The sequence below is a fragment of the Heloderma suspectum genome, chromosome 1, assembly GCF_057233095.1.
Source record: "Heloderma suspectum isolate Gila_16-S chromosome 1, 16-S_ref, whole genome shotgun sequence".
Taxonomy (NCBI): domain Eukaryota; kingdom Metazoa; phylum Chordata; class Lepidosauria; order Squamata; family Helodermatidae; genus Heloderma; species Heloderma suspectum.
Window position 1 is genome coordinate 354,623,702 of NC_139458.1, and position 17,931 is coordinate 354,641,632.

The following is a 17,931-nucleotide window of genomic DNA, read 5'->3' on the forward strand; positions in this document are numbered from 1 at the left end:
TGCTTGCCTCTGTCAAACTGCTTTGTTACAAGTCAGTGATTCTCTTTCCATATTACATTTGCCTCTCTGTTACTAGATTCCTCAGTAATGTTGGCTATTGCACCTGAAACAAGATGGAGAAAATGTGACATCTGCACTATTTAATGGCGACAGCAATCAATCTAGCTGGTTCCTGCCATTGATGGTGGCTTTTTCAGCCCCGAAGAATACTAGCTTTCAGGCTTGCTTTTTTTCCAGTGAAACCCTTTATTTAAAAAGTTGCACTAGCAGCTTAATAATTTATGAAGTAACTCTCTTTGGCTTTTGGTCAAACGTCGTGTTACTTAAGCTACATTACCCTTGGCCGCGGTGAGTGCAGAGTTGTGAACAAAAGCTTTCGCCCAACATGCCGAACCTGGATGATATTTTAGAGCACGTTGGGGAGTTTGGCCTTTCCCAGAAAACAGCATTTTTTCTCATTTGTCTCACCTCTGCTGCCTTTGCCCCCATCTATTTAGGAGTTGTTTTCCTAGGTTTTATACCAGAGCATCATTGCCTGAATCCCGGAGTTGCTGAGTTAAGCAGCAGGTGTGGCTGGACTCTCGAAGAGGAACTGAATTACACAGTCCCCAAAGGGAAGGCCAACGGGGACACTTTCACTCATCAATGCATGAGATATGACATGGACTGGAACACAACTGAGCTGAGCTGTACCAATCCATTGGAAAGCTTCACTGGCCACGGGAACAGCAGCATCTCTCTTACACCCTGCCAAGATGGTTGGCTTTATGATTCTTCAATAAAGTCCATTGTGAGTGAGGTAAGGACATATATGTTACCTCAGTCTTTAGTGAACAACTTCAAACAGAGTAGAGAAAAGAAGGATGTGGATTATCATTGTGGCATGTACAAGGGGCTTTCAGGGAAGTAACAGCAACATTAAATAGAGTGTGCAGGCACCCTTTGCCCAACACTTTTCAAAACACCTTCCCGTTAATGCTGTTCACTCTTGTGTCAAATATGATGTTTCATTTGGAAATGGAGCGGACACATTGAAACCAACAGTGTTCTTCACTCTTGTTTTCTGAGGATGCAGTACTTTTTGGATGGCCATTTTCATAGGTTTTTAGTTGTCTCTTATATTTTTAATCTGGAAATGACATTTAAGAACATAAGAACATAAAAAGAGCCATGCTGGATCAGACAAAGGGTCCACCTAGTCCAGCATTCTGGTCACACAGTGGCTAGCCAGCTGTTGACCAGGAACCCACAAGCAGGGCATGAGTGCAACAGCACCCTCCCACCCATGTTCCCCAGCAACTGGTGTACATAGGCCCACTGCCTCTGGTACTGGAGGTAGCACATACTCATCAAGACCAGTAGCATGGATAGCCTTTTCCTCCAGGAATTTGTCCAACCCCCATTTAAAGCCTTCCAAATTTGTAGCCATCACTATATCCTGTGGTAGTGAATTCCATAGTTTAACTATGCGCTGTGTGAAGAAGTACTTCCTTTTATCTGTCCTAAACCTCCCACCAATCAGCTTCATAGGATGACCCCGGGTTCTAGCATTTTGAGAGAGGGAGAAAAATGTCTCCCTATTCACATTCTCCACACCATGTCTAATTTTGTAGACCTCTATCATGTCTACCCCTACCCTCCTTTTTTTCAAGCTAAACAATCCCAGCTGTTGTAACTTTCTCTCACAGGGGAGCTGCTCCAGCCCCTTGATAATTTTAGTTACCCTTTTCTGCACTTTTCCCAGCTCTACAATATCCTTTTTTAGGTGTGGTGATCAGAACTATACATAGTATTCCAAGTGTGGTCGCACCATAGATTTGTTTAGGGGCAGTATGATATGGCCGGTTTTATTCTCAGTCCCTTTTCTAATTATGCCTAACATGGAGTTTGCCTTTTTTACAGCAGCCACACACTGAGTTGACATCTTCACTCAGCTTTCCACCACAACCCCAAGATCTCTTTCCTGGTCGGTCAATGGTCGATCCCATCAGGCTATACTTGAAGTTGGGATTTTTCACTTTACACGTGCTTACATTGAACCACATTTGCCATTTAGATGCCCATTCTCCCAGTTTGGAGAGTTCCTTTTGGAGCTCTTCACAATCCCCTTTTGTTTTAACCACCCTAAATAATTTGGTGTCATCAGCAAACTTGGCCACTTCACTGCTCACTCCTAATTCCAGATAATTTACGAACAGGTTGAAAAGCACTGGTCCTAATACAGATCCCTGTGTGACCCCACTACTTCCTTCCTTCCATTGGGACAATTTACCATTTATTCCTACTCTCTGCTTTCTGTTCTTTAACCAGTCACTGATCCATCAGAGGACCAGTCCTCTTATTCCATGACTGCTAGGTTTGCTCATGAGTCTTTGGTGAGGGACTTTGTCAAAGGCCTTCTGGAAGTCCAAGTAAGCAATGTCTACTGGATCACCCCTGTCTACATGACAATTGACACTCTCAAAGAACGCTAAAAGGTTAGCGAGACAGGACTTACCTTTGCCAAAGCTGTGCTGATTCTTTTTCAGCAGGGCTTGTCCTTCTATACGCTTACTAATTTTATCTTTAATAACGCTTTCAACCAATTTACCCAGAACAGACGTTAAGCTAACTGGCCTGTAATTTCCCGGATCCCTTCTGATCCCTTTTTGAAAATTGGTTTTACATTGGCCATCTTCCAGTCCTCTAGTATAGAGGTCGAACTTAGGGATATGTTGCATATTTTGGTTAGATTATCAGCAATTCTGCATTTGAGTTCTTTGAGAACTCTTAGGATGGATACCATCTGGGCCCTGTGATTTATTTGCTTTCATTAAGGTTGAGAACTTCATCATTCGTCACCACTATTTGCATCAGTTCCTCAGACTCCCTTCTTGAAAACATCAGTTCAGGCACAGGTATCTGTCCTATGTCTTCTGCAGTAAAGACATGAAAAGAATTCATTCAGCTTCTCTGCAATCTCTTTGTCCTCCTTCAGTACTCCTTTAACTCCATTGTCATTGGTCCAACTGCCCCCCCAGTTGGTTTTCTGCTTCTGATATATTTAAAGAATTCTTTATTGTTGGCCTTGATGTTGTTAGTGATAAGCTCTTCAAATGCTCTTTTTGCATCTCTTTTTGTCTGCTTGCATCACCTTTGTGCAAGCTTGTACTGCCTTTTGTTTTCCTCATTTGGGCAAGACTTCCATTTTCTGAAGGAAGCTCTCTTTTCTCTTATAGCACCCTTAACACTGCTCGTTCACCATGCTGGCGACCTCTTGGACTTGGTGCTTCTTTCCTAACCTGTGGTATACATTTTAGCTGGGCTTCTATTATTGTGGTTTTGCGTAATCTCCAAGCATTTTGAAGGGATTTCATCCTCTTGACTCCCGCTTTTAACATCCTTTTCACCAGTTCCCTCATTTAGAGAAATTTCCTCTTTTGAAGTCAAATATGACTGCGCTGGACTTCTTGGGCAATTTCCCACTTAAATATATCAAACCTGATAGCACTGTGATCACTGTTTCCAATTGGTTCAACAACATTTACATCTCGGACTAGGTCCTGGGTGACACCACTTAAGATTAAATCCAGGGTTGCCTCCCCTCTGGTTGGTTCCATGACCAACTGTTCTAGGGCACAATTGTTTGGGCATCAAGAATTGTAACCTCTTTCTCATGGCTGGAACATGCATTTATCCTGTCAATGTGGGGGCAATTGAAGTTGCCAATTATTACAACACTTCCTTGTTTGGAGGCTTCCCTAATTTCGTTTTCCCTCTCAAGGTCACTCTGAGCATTCTGGTCTAAGGGATGATAGCATGTTCCTAGCACTAAATTAGTTTTGGAGCCTGGTACTGTCACCCACAGTGTTTCTGTGGAAGAGCCTACCCCTCTTAGGTATTCTAGTCTGCTCGACACTATGCCCTCTTTGGCGTACTGGGCAACACCTCCCCCAGCATGCCCTTCCCTGTCCTTCCTGTAGAGTTTATATCCAGAGATGACTGTATCCCACTGGTTCTCTCCCCTCCACCAGGTTTCCTGTAATGCCCACTATATCCAGGTTTTCCTCTAAAATCAAGCACTCCAACGATCCCATTTTGGCACAGAGGCTTCTGGCATTTGCATAAAAACACCTGTACACAGTATCCCTCCCCAAATGCCTCTGGCATGTGCATCTTTTGCTATGGGACTTTGATTGGCTATCATATTCTACCATATACTCTTTGCCTATTTCCTCGCCTTCTACATTTGGGCAATCAAAAACATTTTCATCTTCATCCACCTGGGATAATTCAATCTGAACTGGATGCTTCCCAGCTCCTGTCGGCTTTCCCCCAGGGTTTAGTTTAAAAGCTGCTTGCCACCCTTTTTATGTTTAGCGCCAGCAGCCTGGTTCCATTTCGGTTCAAGTGGAGTCTGTCCCTCTTGTACAGGCCCGGCTTGTCCCAAAACGTTCCCCAGTGCCTACTAAATCTAAAACCCTCCTCCCTGCACCACCGTCTCATCCACGCATTGAGACTCCTCAGCTTCACCTGTCTAGCTGACCCTGTGTGTGGAACAGGTAGCATTTCAGAGAAAGCCACCTTGGTGGTCCTAGATTTCAACCTTCTACCTAAATTTGGCTTCCAGGGCCTCACAACTACATTTCCCCACATCGTTGGTACCAACACAGAGCACAACCACTGACTCCGCCCCAGCACTATCTGCTAGGCTATCTAGATGGCACACAATATCTGCAACCTTTGCACTAGGCAGGCAATGCACCATGGGGTCTACACACCCATCACAAACCCAGCTCTCTATGTGTCTAATGATCAAATTTTCCACTACCATAAGCCCCCCTCCCCCCGGAGGCATATCATCAGTGTGAGAGGATATTTGTTCATCTTCGGAGGAAAGGGTCCCTTCTAAAGGATCATTTTCCTCTTCCTCAGAATGACACCCTCCTTCCCTGAGACCCACATTCTTCATGACAGCAGAAGAGCTGTCACCCTGGGGGTGCAACACAGTTAATGGGTCCTTGGAGGTCTCATCCACCAACCTCTCTGCCTCTCTTAGCTTCTCCAGGTCAGCAACCTTGGCCTCAAGGGAATGAACTTCTTCCCTGAGAGCCAGGAGCTCATTACACCGAGCACACCCACAACTTCTGTCCAGCAGGTAGACAGTCGTAAATGTGGTGCTCAGTGCAATACACTGGATAGCCCCCACCCCCTGATGGCTTTCTACACTCATAACTGGGTTTTTTGCAGGGGGGGGGTCCCCTGGAAAACTTAGCTGTTTACTATGAGAAGGTGGGGAGATTATTTATAGTTATTTATTTACATTTACTTACTGTGAGTATGGAATAGGGAGGAAAGAGCTGACTGCCCTGGCTTCCTCACCATGTTGCTAAACTCACACAGTTGCCTAAATTGCTGACACTTTGTCACTGGGGCTCTTTGCACTCAGACAGCTGGCTCCATCACAAGTGTGCCTCCTTACATGGATAGGCCAAACTGCTGCTGCAGTGAATCTGATTGGAGGTCCTCATTTGAAAAGCAAGGGAGGCTGTCTGTGAACTCCTGATCAGCACTGGCTTTCAGTGGCTAGGAACGTAGGTCAGCCCCCCCCCCCCCATTCCTATTTAGGAAGGACTATTAACAATAGTGAATGGGAGACCTATTGAGGGGAGATCCTCTTAGTCAATGGGCCGTTGGAAGGGACAGTAGACAAAGGGCAGGTGATTTGGGAAGGCTGTGGCTTGCAAGGTTTTTGGATCCTTTTTCTGTGTGTTTTTTAAAACTTAAATGATATGCTGAACCCTTACACTTTATTTAATGAACTGCTCTTTAAAGCCTAAACTGAGCCCAATCTGAAGCTAGCCTGCGCTTATTCCTGCTTTAAGCAGATTTCCACTGCTTTACTTTTTTAAAACTTAAATGATATGCTGAACCTTTAAACTTGCTTCATTTAGTGAACTGCTCTTTAAGGCCTATAGCCTAAACTGAACCTAATCTGAAGCTAGCATGCACTTTTTCCTGCTTTAAGCAGACTCTTATTCCCCCTTTCTAAGCTTGAGGTTAGTTTAAAATATGGAGCTGAGGTTCTTTTCAACCACTCAGTGGGCTTGGTTAATGCAAGGCCTGTAAGTTCTTCCTGGATTCCCCCCTGATATTTAGCTGTCTCTTGTAAGTTTGTAAGGGGTCAACCTTCTGGGATTTAGCTGTGCCCTTTTTTTGACTTCAGCTGCTATTTATCAATTTTAAATTGTTACCTGAGGTACTTTGATAGACAGTTAAGTAATTTTACTTACCTTTCCCTTGCACAGTTGCTTAACTTGCTTGTTTGCTGATGCTTCATCACTGGGGCTCCTCATACTCAGAGAGACATCTCAAGCAGATGGTAATAGAAGTCAAAGTTATAGTGTGGACTAGACCCCCTTCATGGATCACTGCCTTGTTATGGCGAAGGGGCTTGCGTAACTCAGTGAAGCCATAAGCTATGCTGTGCAGGGCCACCCAAGACGGACAGGTCATGGTGGAGAGTTCTGAAAAAATGTGGTCCACTGGAGAAGGAAATGGCAACCCACTCCAGTATTCTTGCCAAGAAAACCCCATGGAACCTATCACAAGTAGGGGTGCACGAAAGTCCCTTACCTGTCCTCGAAGCTTTTCGCGGTGGGGGGGAGGCGCTTCGTTGCTCCCCCCGCGAAGTTCAGGCCGGGGGGGGAGGCTTCCCACCTCGCCCGGCCGAAATTCAGGCCAGGGAGGAGGCGCCTCACCTCGCCCGGCCGCGAACTAAAAAAACGCTATTTGCGTTGCCCTTATTTTCGCTGTAGTCTATGTAAAGATTTACGTAGACTACAGCGACCAAATAAGGAACGGGAATGGCGGCTCCCTATGGGGGCTGCCATTATCCGTACACGCTTTTTTTTTTTTTTTTTAAGTCACCCATGATAGGCTACATGACGATTTACGTAGCCTGTCACGGGTGACTTTGCAAATCTAGCCGTGATAGGCTATGTTAATCGTCACGTAGCCTATCACGGGGGCGTTTTTTTTTTCTTTTATTGGAATGGCGGCGGCGGCAGCTGGTCGAAAGACTGGCTGCCGCTCCCGCCCCGGACGAAGACCCGACGAACCGCCGGCCGGACCCGCCGCCAGGAGGGACATTCGCCAAAGGTAAGTCCCGTCCCAGGGGGGGGTGCGGGGGGTGGGGGGGTGCAGAGAATTTCTCCCCGAAACTTGTTCAGGGGGCCGAACACGTTGGCGCTCGGTCCCCCGAAGTTTCGGGAAGAAATTCTCCGCCAACCCTAATCACAAGGCTAAAAGATATGATGCCGGAAGATGAGCCCCTCAGGTCGGAAGGTGTCCAATATATACTGGGGAACAGCAGAGGGTATTTCCAAGTAGCGCCAGAAAGAGTGAAGCGGCTGGGCCAAAGCCGAAAGGACACTCAGCTGTGGATGAGTCTGGTGGTGAAAAGAAAATCTGATGCTGTAAAGAACAATATTGTTTAGGAACCTGGAATGTAAGATCAATGAATCAAGGTAAGCTGGAGGTGGTCAAACATGAGATGGCAAGATTGAACATCGACATCTTGGGAATCAGCGAACTAAAATAGACAAGCATGGGCGAATTTAATTCAGGTGACCATCATATCTACTACTGTGGGCAAGAATCCCTTAGAAGAAATGGAGTAGCACTCATAGTCAACAAAAGGGTGGGAAAAGCAGTACTGGGGTACAATCTCAAAAACGATAGAATGATCTCCGTACGAATCTGAGGCAAACTTTTCAACATCACAGTAATTCAAGTCTATGCCCCAACCACTGATGCTGAAGAAGCTGAGGTCGATCGGTTCTATGAAGACCTACAACACCTTCTAGAACTAACACCAAAAAAAGATGTCCTCTTCATCATAGGGGATTGGAATGCTAAAGCAGGAAGTCAAGAAATAACCGGGATAACAGGCAAGCATGGCCTTGGTGTACAAAATGAAGCAGGACAAAGGCTAATAGAGTTTTGCCAAGAGAAGACGCTGATCATAGCAAACAAGCTTTTCCAACAGCACAAGAGGCGACTCTACACATGGACATCACCAGATGGTCAATATCGAAATCAGATTGATTATGTCCTTTGCAGCCAAAGATGAAGAAGCTCTATACAGTCAGTCAAAACAAGATCTGGAGGTGACTGTGGCTCAGATCATGAGCTGCTTCTTGCAAAATTTCGGCTGAAACTGAAGAACGTAGGGAAAACCACTAAACCATTCAGGTATGACCTAAATCATATCCCTTCTGAATATACAGTGGAGGTGAGGAATAGATTTCAGGGATTAGACCTGATAGACAGAGTGCCTGAGGAACTATGGACAGAAGTCCATAACATTGTTCAGGAGGCAGCAACTCAATCCATCCCAAAGAAAAAGAAATGCAAGAAAGCCAAGTGGCTGTCTGATGAGGCTTTACAAGTAGCTGAGGAAAGAAGCAAAAAGGAAGGGAGAAAGGGGAAGATATATGCAACTGAATGCAGAGTTGCAGAGAATAGCAAGGAGAGACAAGAAGGCCTTCTTAAATGAACAATGCAAAGAAATCGAGGAAAACAACACAATGGGAAAGACTAGAGATCTCTTCAAGAAAATTGGAGATCTCAAGGGAACATTTTGTGCAAAGACAGGCATGATAAAGGACAAAGAAGGCAGGGACCTAACAGAAGCAGATGAGATTAAGAAGAGGTGGCAAGAATACACAGAAGAACTATACAGGAAAGATCTGAATGTCCCTGATAGCCATGATAGTGCGGTCACTGAACTTGAGCCGGACATCCTAGAGAGTGAAGTCAAGTGAGCCATAGGAAGCATTACTAACAACTAAGCTAGCGGAGATGACAGTATTCCAGCTGAGCTATTTAAAATCCTAAAAGATGATGCTGTTAAAGTGCTGCACTCAATATGCCAACAAATTTGGAACACTCAACAGTGGCCACAAGACTGGAAAAGGTCAGTTTACATTCCAATTCCAAAGAAGGGCAACACCAAAGGGTGTTCAAACTACCGTACAATTGCGCTCATTTCACATGCCAGCAAGGTGATGCTCAAAATCCTACAAGCTAGGCTTCAGCAGTATGCGAACCGAGAACTACCGGAAGTACAAACTGGGTTTCGAAGAGGCAGAGGAACTAGAGATCAAATCGCCAACATTCGCTGGATCATGGAGAAAGCAAGAGAATTCCAGAAAAATGTCTATTTCTGCTTCATTGACTACGCTAAAGCCTTTGATTATGTGGATCACAACAAACTGGCAAATTCTGAAAGAGATGGGAGTACCAGACCACCTTACCTGTCTCCTGAGAAACCTGTATGAGGGTCAAGAAGCAACAGTAAGAACCAGACATGGAACAACCGATTGGTTCAAAATTGGGAAAGGAGTACGACAAGGCTGCATGTTGTTGCCCTGCTTATTTAACTTATATGCAGAGTACATCATGAGAAACGCCGGGTTGGATGAATCACAGGTCGGAAGGCCTGGCGTGCTATGGCCCATGGGGTCACGAAGAGTTGGACACGACTGAACGACTGAACAACAACATAAGACCTTAGCTGATAACGACAGATAGGCTTCAGTACATCCTGACCTCTGTAGATAAGCTAAATTACTTTACTGTGTCCAGAAAGAATGTGATGTGATACAGTATTTAAATATTTAAGTGACATATTTTCATAGGCTACTCTATTGTTAGGGGAGGTTACAAAAAATTTTATCTTCAAGGGTCTGAAGACAACTGACATAACTAAAAGAACTGATATGTTTTGTACCTGGGCTCTGTAACACCAGTTCTGAATACGTGTGTGTTATTTCTTGGGCTAATGGTAGGCAGAGCCATTGCAGACTGATGTGCTTAGTGAATGGCCTGCCCCCCCCCACCCTCCCCGCAGATCCCCCCGGGATGAGACTTACCTGGGGTGGATGTTCCGGACGGCGGCGGCTCCAGTGGCGGCTGTGGCAGCGGCGGCGGCAGCGGCGGCTGGTCTTCCAACCGGCTGCCGCCACCGCCGACATTTGCAGTCTGTTTCCCCCCCCCCATTCGTGATAGGCTACATAAGGACTTACATCGCCTGTCTGGGTTTTAAAAAAAAACAAACCTGTACGCAAATGGCGGTGGCTATGGCCGCCTCCATTTGCATTCCTTATTTTTGGCCGTCTTAGTCTACGTAAATATTTACGTAGACTAAGATGGCAAAAATAAGGGGGAACACAAATAGTGTAGCAGACGCTATTTCTGTTCCCCCTTATTTTCGCCGACTTAGTCTACGTAAATATTTACGTAGAGTAAGATGGTGAAAATAAAGGGGAACGCAAATAGTATCCGCTACGCTATTTGCGTTCCCCTTTCTTCTCTTCGTCTTAGTCTACATAAATATTTACGTAGACTAAGACGGGCAAAAATAAGGAACGCAAATGGCGGCGGCCATAGCCACCGCCATTTGCATACGCGTTTTTGGTTTGTTTTTTAAACCCAGACTTTTTTTTTTAAAAAAACCCAGTCTTTACGTAGCCTATCACTGCTGAATTCAGGGACGCAAACGGCGGTGGCTGCGGCCGCCGCCATTTGCGTCCCTGCTAGCCGGCGGCTGGATATCCGGCTGCTGGCGGAGCTGGCCGGTGGCTCCGTGGAATCCCCGTGGAGTGGAGCGGGCCGGCCAGCATTCTGGGGGGAGGCGCAGAGCCTCTTCCCCCCCAGCGAGGATTCCGGGGGGAGGGACGGAGCGCCTCCCCCCGCAGTGGAACCCGGCGGAGCCAGGTAAGCAGGGTTTCATACACCCCTAGAAAACACCAGTGCCACAATCATAATACACGGACTGACGTTGGGCTGCACACAGATGATACATTTTGGGGCAATGGCTGTTCTACAATACTGTCTGCAAGTCTCTAAAACATGTCCAGAGATTGGGAGGTAGTATGATTATGCTGCCATCACCTCTAGTACACTTGCTCATTTTCTGTGCAGTTGTCATACATCTTTCTGGCAAGCGTTTCCTGCGTAGGACTGTTGCCACACTCAAACTGGCCCTGAGTTAATATTTTCTCTCCATGAAAGAATGCTCATCAAGTAATGCACACAAGAATGCTCATGTGAGAAGTTGTATTACACAGTCTCTCGGGATGTGTGAGAAATTCATTTCTGTTTGGTTTTGACCAGAATTTATCCAGTTCACACTGCTCAGGACCGAGTGCAGACCCAAACACAATCTGCGGTCCAAAGTTCGTCCATCTTCAATCTGGCAAGACGATTCACACAAGAAAAAATGTATTTGAAAAATCCGTGCATTCGGAAAATGTGCACATTTGAAAAACACCTTTTAGTCAATGGGAGTAGAATGAGTACATTAAAAAATGCACACAATGGATGCGTACATTTGGGGAAATGTGCCTGAAAATATGCACAAATTTTCATGTGGAAAACACCCCACAAAGCTCACAGTCCGGAACGGACACAAATCAGAACGAGCTTCAAGGAGGACATGGGAGAACCGGGATGGGCTCAAGTCTGGCTGATCCACACATCCGTAACAGTCTTCATGCTTTGCAATATTCAATGGAGGGTTTTGGTTTGTTTTTTTAAACGCCCTTTGAGGATCATGCTTTTAACAGAACCGACAGATAAAATCAATCTGAATGAGCTTCTGGGCTTCCTGCTGTGTTCCAGCCAGGTATCACTATGCCAGTTTAGCTATACTTCAGGGTGAACTTTTTATCTCAAAATGAGTGTGTCAGGGAGGAGAGTCACGGGTTGGAATCACCAACATCCGGGGCGATCTTTCTACTCCTTTTCCCGGGGCCTTAGCCTCTCTCTGTCTCTCTCTCTCTCTCTCTGCCCTGTATTCCTGCCTCTGTCCTCCCAGGTTGTTCCCTAACCAAGCACAGGCTTCCCCTCCTCCACAGATGCCACACTAGTTGAGCATACATATACTGTACATTGTGGATTGATACTGGTTTAACTCACAGGCTTCCCCCAGAGAATCCTGGGGATTGTAGTTTGGGGGGAGAGGTGTTGAACACTCTCAGAGATGCCTAACTTCCCACCACTACTTCTCATAGAACTACAGTTCCCAGCTCTCCCTGGAAAAGGGGAATGACAGTTTAATTGTATCTGTCATGTAGGTATACCCATCATCAGTATTTAATTGCTGGCATCTTTGCCCTAAGGAGATACAAAGGGTGCTTCCAGATGAGGTTTTTCATTGCACTGCTCCATTCACAGAATTTTACAGGAGCATCAGAGGGGGAGGGAAGGAAGCTGGGGAGGCCTCAGGATACCTTGTATCCTCCCCGCCCACCGAAATGCCACCCTTTCCCCCTCTCTGTGGTCTATTTTCCAACCTTGGAGGCCGCCAGCGTGGTTCTTTCCACACCTGCTGCAAGGGGGTGGGGGAGGAGATCGGATCTCTGACTCATCGCTTCTGAGGTCGGAGCGCTGTCTCTGACCTCAGAGGGGGGAATCCCCAGTCTCCTTTGGCCCCTCAGATAATGTCTCGGGGACATAGGATTGCTCCTCCATGTATCTTCCTGTCCAGCAACCTGGAATGATATAAGGTTTGCTTGAAAACCATGGTCAGGTCTGAAAATGGGCACTGAGAAAAATAGAAGACTTGGAATAGGAATTTTGATGTGGTGGTGGGTATATTGGCATGGAACTAATATACTTTTGTACTACTGATATATCCTTACGATGAAGCAGGGGTGCAGAAAAATGTAGGGTGGGGGCCAAATTTCCCCACCAGGCCCGCCTTGGGCCAGATGACATCACTTGGTGTGGCCACACCGTCTGACATTCCCACTACCACCATTTTGCTTTTCGCCGTACTGACAGAGGCACAGAGTTCCGTGGAGCTCTCAGTACAAAGCAAGGGACTCTGCCAGCACTGGAAGGAGCTTTGCCTCCCACTGTTGGCTGAATTGGGAGCCGCCTTTTCTGTGCCTCCCACCAGCCCCATTGGGGATGGCGAGAGGTGTGCGAAGACAGGCTCTGCCAGTGCGGAGAAGAGCAGCTGCTCCTCTCAGCACTGGCCAAGTCCCTTGATTTGTGTGGTGTGGGAAGCTACTTGTCTGACACTGGGAAGACTGGCCGTTCCTCCCTGTGCTGGCCATTTCCCCCACTGCCACATCCGTGCCATTATTTCCAAGCAGAGAGAAAAGTGGTCCATACATCTTCAATCTTGCAATGCGATTCACACAAGAAAAAATGTGTTTGAAAAATGCGTGCATTTGGAAAATGTGCATTGGAAAAAATGTGTACATTTGAAAAAAACCCTTTCAGTCAATGTGAGAAGAATGCACACAATGGATGCATACATTTGGGGAAATGTGCCTGAAAATATGCACAAATCTTCATGCAGAAAACGCCCCACAAAGCTCACTATCTGGAATGGACGCAAATCGGAACGAGCTTCAATGTGGACATGGGAGAACTGGGATGGGCTCACGTTTTGCTGATTCACACATCCCTGTCCGTCTTCATGCTCTGCAATGTTTGGTGGAGGGTTTTTGGTGGTGCTGTTGTTTTTTTAAATGCTCTTTGCGGATCATGGTTTTAACAGAACTGACAGATAAAATCAATCATATGTTTAATCATCTCTGTCATGTAAGTATACCCTTCACGAGTATTTCATTCCTGGCAGCTTGCTCTAAGCAGGTACAAATGGTGCTTCCAGATAAGATTTTTATTGTGCAATTGCACTGCTCCATTCACAGAATTGTATAGGTCCAGTTGTTGTCATCATCTGTTTGTAGCCCTTCTATGCTTTTCCCACTTCTTGCATCTTTTTTTTTTTTTTGTATCAAAAAATATCCATTAAGGAAGAAAAGATGGGATAGCTGCAGAATGCCTTTTGAGAGTTGTCGCTTAGCGGCCTCCATCTGGAACCACCTAATGTCTGCCAGCATTGTATTCTGGGCTGTCACTAAGCACATCAGTCTGCAATGGCTCTGCCTACCATTAGCCCAAGAAATAACACACACGTATTCAGAACTGGTGTTACAGAGCCCAGGTACAAAACATATCAGTTCTTTTAGTTATGTCAGTTGTCTTCAGACCCTTGAAGATAAAATTTTTTGTAACCTCCCCTAACAATAGAGTAGCCTATGAAAATATGTCACTTAAATATTTAAATACTGTATCACATCACATTCTTTCTGGACACAGTAAAGTAATTTAGCTTATCTACAGAGGTCAGGATGTACTGAAGCCTATCTGTCGTTATCAGCTAAGGTCTTATGTTGTTGTTCAGTCGTTCAGTCGTGTCCAACTCTTCGTGACCCCATGGGCCATAGCACGCCAGGCCTTCCGACCTGTGATTCATCCAACCCGGCGTTTCTCATGACGTACTCTGCATATAAGTTAAATAAGCAGGGCAACAACATGCAGCCTTGTCGTACTCCTTTCCCAATTTTGAACCAATCGGTTGTTCCATGTCTGGTTCTTACTGTTGCTTCTTGACCCTCATACAGGTTTCTCAGGAGACAGGTAAGGTGGTCTGGTACTCCCATCTCTTTCAGAATTTGCCACAGTTTGTTGTGATCCACATAATCAAAGGCTTTAGCATAGTCAATGAAGCAGAAATAGACATTTTTCTGGAATTCTCTTGCTTTCTCCATGATCCAGCGAATGTTGGCGATTTGATCTCTAGTTCCTCTGCCTCTTCGAAACCCAGTTTGTACTTCCGGTAGTTCTCGGTTCGCATACTGCTGAAGCCTAGCTTGTAGGATTTTGAGCATCACCTTGCTGGCATGTGAAATGAGCGCAATTGTACGGTAGTTTGAACACCCTTTGGTGTTGCCCTTCTTTGGAATTGGAATGTAAACTGACCTTTTCCAGTCTTGTGGCCACTGTTGAGTGTTCCAAATTTGTTGGCATATTGAGTGCAGCACTTTAACAGCATCATCTTTTAGGATTTTAAATAGCTCAGCTGGAATACTGTCATCTCCGCTAGCTTAGTTGTTAGTAATGCTTCCTATGGCTCACTTGACTTCACTCTCTAGGATGTCCGGCTCAAGTTCAGTGACCGCACTATCATGGCTATCAGGGACATTCAGATCTTTCCTGTATAGTTCTTCTGTGTATTCTTGCCACCTCTTCTTAATCTCATCTGCTTCTGTTAGGTCCCTGCCTTCTTTGTCCTTTATCATGCCTGTCTTTGCACAAAATGTTCCCTTGAGATCTCCAATTTTCTTGAAGAGATCTCTAGTCTTTCCCATTGTGTTGTTTTCCTCGATTTCTTTGCATTGTTCATTTAAGAAGGCCTTCTTGTCTCTCCTTGCTATTCTCTGCAACTCTGCATTCAGTTGCATATATCTTCCCCTTTCTCCCTTCCTTTTTGCTTCTTTCCTCAGCTACTTGTAAAGCCTCATCAGACAGCCACTTGGCTTTCTTGCATTTCTTTTTCTTTGGGATGGATTGAGTTGCTGCCTCCTGAACAATGTTATGGACTTCTGTCCATAGTTCCTCAGGCACTCTGTCTATCAGGTCTAATCCCTGAAATCTATTCCTCACCTCCACTGTATATTCAGAAGGGATATGATTTAGGTCATACCTGAATGGTTTAGTGGTTTTCCCTACGTTCTTCAGTTTCAGCCGAAATTTTGCAAGAAGCAGCTCATGATCTGAGCCACAGTCAGCTCCAGATCTTGTTTTGACTGACTGTATAGAGCTTCTTCATCTTTGGCTGCAAAGGACATAATCAATCTGATTTCGATATTGACCATCTGGTGATGTCCATGTGTAGAGTCGCCTCTTGTGCTGTTGGAAAAGCTTGTTTGCTATGATCAGCGTCTTCTCTTGGCAAAACTCTATTAGCCTTTGTCCTGCTTCATTTTGTACACCAAGGCCATGCTTGCCTGTTATCCCGGTGATTTCTTGACTTCCTGCTTTGGCATTCCAATCCCCTATGATGAAAAGGACATCTTTTTTTGGTGTTAGTTCTAGAAGGTGTTGTAGGTCTTCATAGAACCGATCAACCTCAGCTTCTTTGGCATCAGTGGTTGGGGCATAGACTTGAATTACTGTTGAATGGTTTGCCTCGGATCCGTACTGAGATAATTCTATCGTTTTTGAGATTGTACCCCAGTACTGCTTTCCCCACCCTTTTCTTGACTATGAGTGCTACTCCATTTCTTCTAAGGGATTCTTGCCCACAGTAGTAGATATGATGGTCACCTGAATTAAATTCGCCCATGCATGCTTGTCCATTTTAGTTCGCTGATTCCCAAGATGTTGATGTTCAATCTTGCCATCTCATGTTTGACCACCTCCAGCTTACCTTGATTCATTGATCTTACATTCCAGGTTCCTAAATAATATTGTTCTTTACAGCATCGGATTTTCTTTTCACCACCAGACACATCCACAGCTGAGTGTCCTTTCGGCTTTGGCCCAGCCGCTTCACTCTTTCTGGTGCTACTTGGAAGTACCTTCTGCTCTTCCCCAGTAGTATATTGGACACCTTCCGACCTGAGGGGCTCATCTTCCGGTGTCATATCTTTTAGCCTTGTGATACATTCCATGGGGTTTTCTTGGCAAGAATACTGGAGTCGATTGCCATTTCCTTCTCCAGTGGACCACATTTTGTCAGAACTCTCGGCCATGACCTGTCCGTCTTGGGTGGCCCTGCACAGCATAACTTATGGCTTCACTGAGTTACGCAAGCCCCTTTGCCACAACAAGGCAGTGATCCATGAAGGGGAAGGTCTTATGTACGTAGTTCCAAATTATTCAGTGTGTGAAGATTACTAAAAGAATAGCAAGAAATCAATTCTACTTGGGAAAAGAGATTGTCAGAAACCATGTGTACTACAGGTTGTTCCTATGCTGTTGTTATGCCATTGGACTTCACAGGTAATAGTGGCTTTCTCTGAGATTGGAACACCAGTGCATTCTAGGGATTAGAACGCGTTTATTTTACTCCTCATTGTGTCCCCACAGTTTAACTTGGTGTGTGAAGACTCCTGGAAACTAGATGTATTTCAGGCATGTGTAAACGCTGGATTTTTCATCGGGGCTGTACATGTTGGCTACATAGCAGACAGGTAAGTACAGGGTGATAGGTAACATTCAAAATAACTAACTTTAGCATCAGTTGTACTCAAATTAAGGATGTGTTGTGGAAAGTCATTGAGATTATATTAGGAAATGTTTTTAATAATCTATATAATTGTGTACTGAATATTCATTTATTCCTGTCTTGACAAATGAACTCAAGATTTGATCATTAGATCTTACAGATACAGCCACCTTTGAGTACAGAATAGTACATGTAGGATCAAATCTCATATGACAATATTCTAATTATTATTAAAAAGGCAGGTGGTACAGTTAGGCATGGTATTAAGGTTTGGTATGCAGTTTGATGAGAAGGAAATATAATGTTTTGTCACGGTTCCAGATAATACTTAGTTGGATGGTTATGCTTGTTGGGGGCATTGGGAGTTGTAGTCCAAATGGAGGACCCCAGGTTGGGGAAGGTTGATCTAGTTCAACTTACCCTCTATCCTGACACCACAACCTGATGCATTTTCCCACCCACCCCATTCCAACAACAAAATAATGGGAGATAATATAGAGTGGGGTATGGTAATACACAATATTGTGATGTCAGTATGACTAAGTGGTCAGGCAAGGGCAGGGCTGTTACTTAAACAGGAATGGAGAGCATGGATTATTGTAGATATAACCTGTTTGAAGAAAATGTGGGTGGTGTGTCTTAATACAGGGGAGTAGGCCTCTCCTTCTCTAATCACATTGGAAAATGTGACAACATGCAGTAGACACTTTCTTCCTTGAAAATGCTAGATGCCCTGTAGCTTCTGGAGGCGTCGCATCAAACAAGTCGTCCTGCATAGAAGTGCGCAACACACACAAAAACATGAAGTGGTTTGTATCCAATGTTATTCTAATGTAAGTCCCAATCATTTCAAT

General features: G+C 45.1%; 1 protein-coding gene across 2 annotated transcripts in view; it reads left to right on the top strand.

Annotated features, from left to right (window-relative positions):
• LOC146359713 (solute carrier family 22 member 2-like) overlaps positions 1–17,931 on the top strand; it is a 43,860-nt gene that overhangs the window by 2,762 nt on the left and 23,167 nt on the right. Inside the window, exons 2-3 of one of the 2 annotated variants that reach the window (XM_084831999.1) lie at positions 513–799; positions 16,939–17,042. In XM_084831999.1, coding sequence (XP_084688125.1) covers positions 650–799; positions 16,939–17,042 — 254 coding nt within the window. In that variant the 5' untranslated portion in view covers positions 513–649. Of the gene's footprint in view, positions 1–368; positions 800–16,938; positions 17,043–17,931 lie in introns of those variants that run through there. The other variant, XM_084831993.1, reaches the window with a different exon arrangement.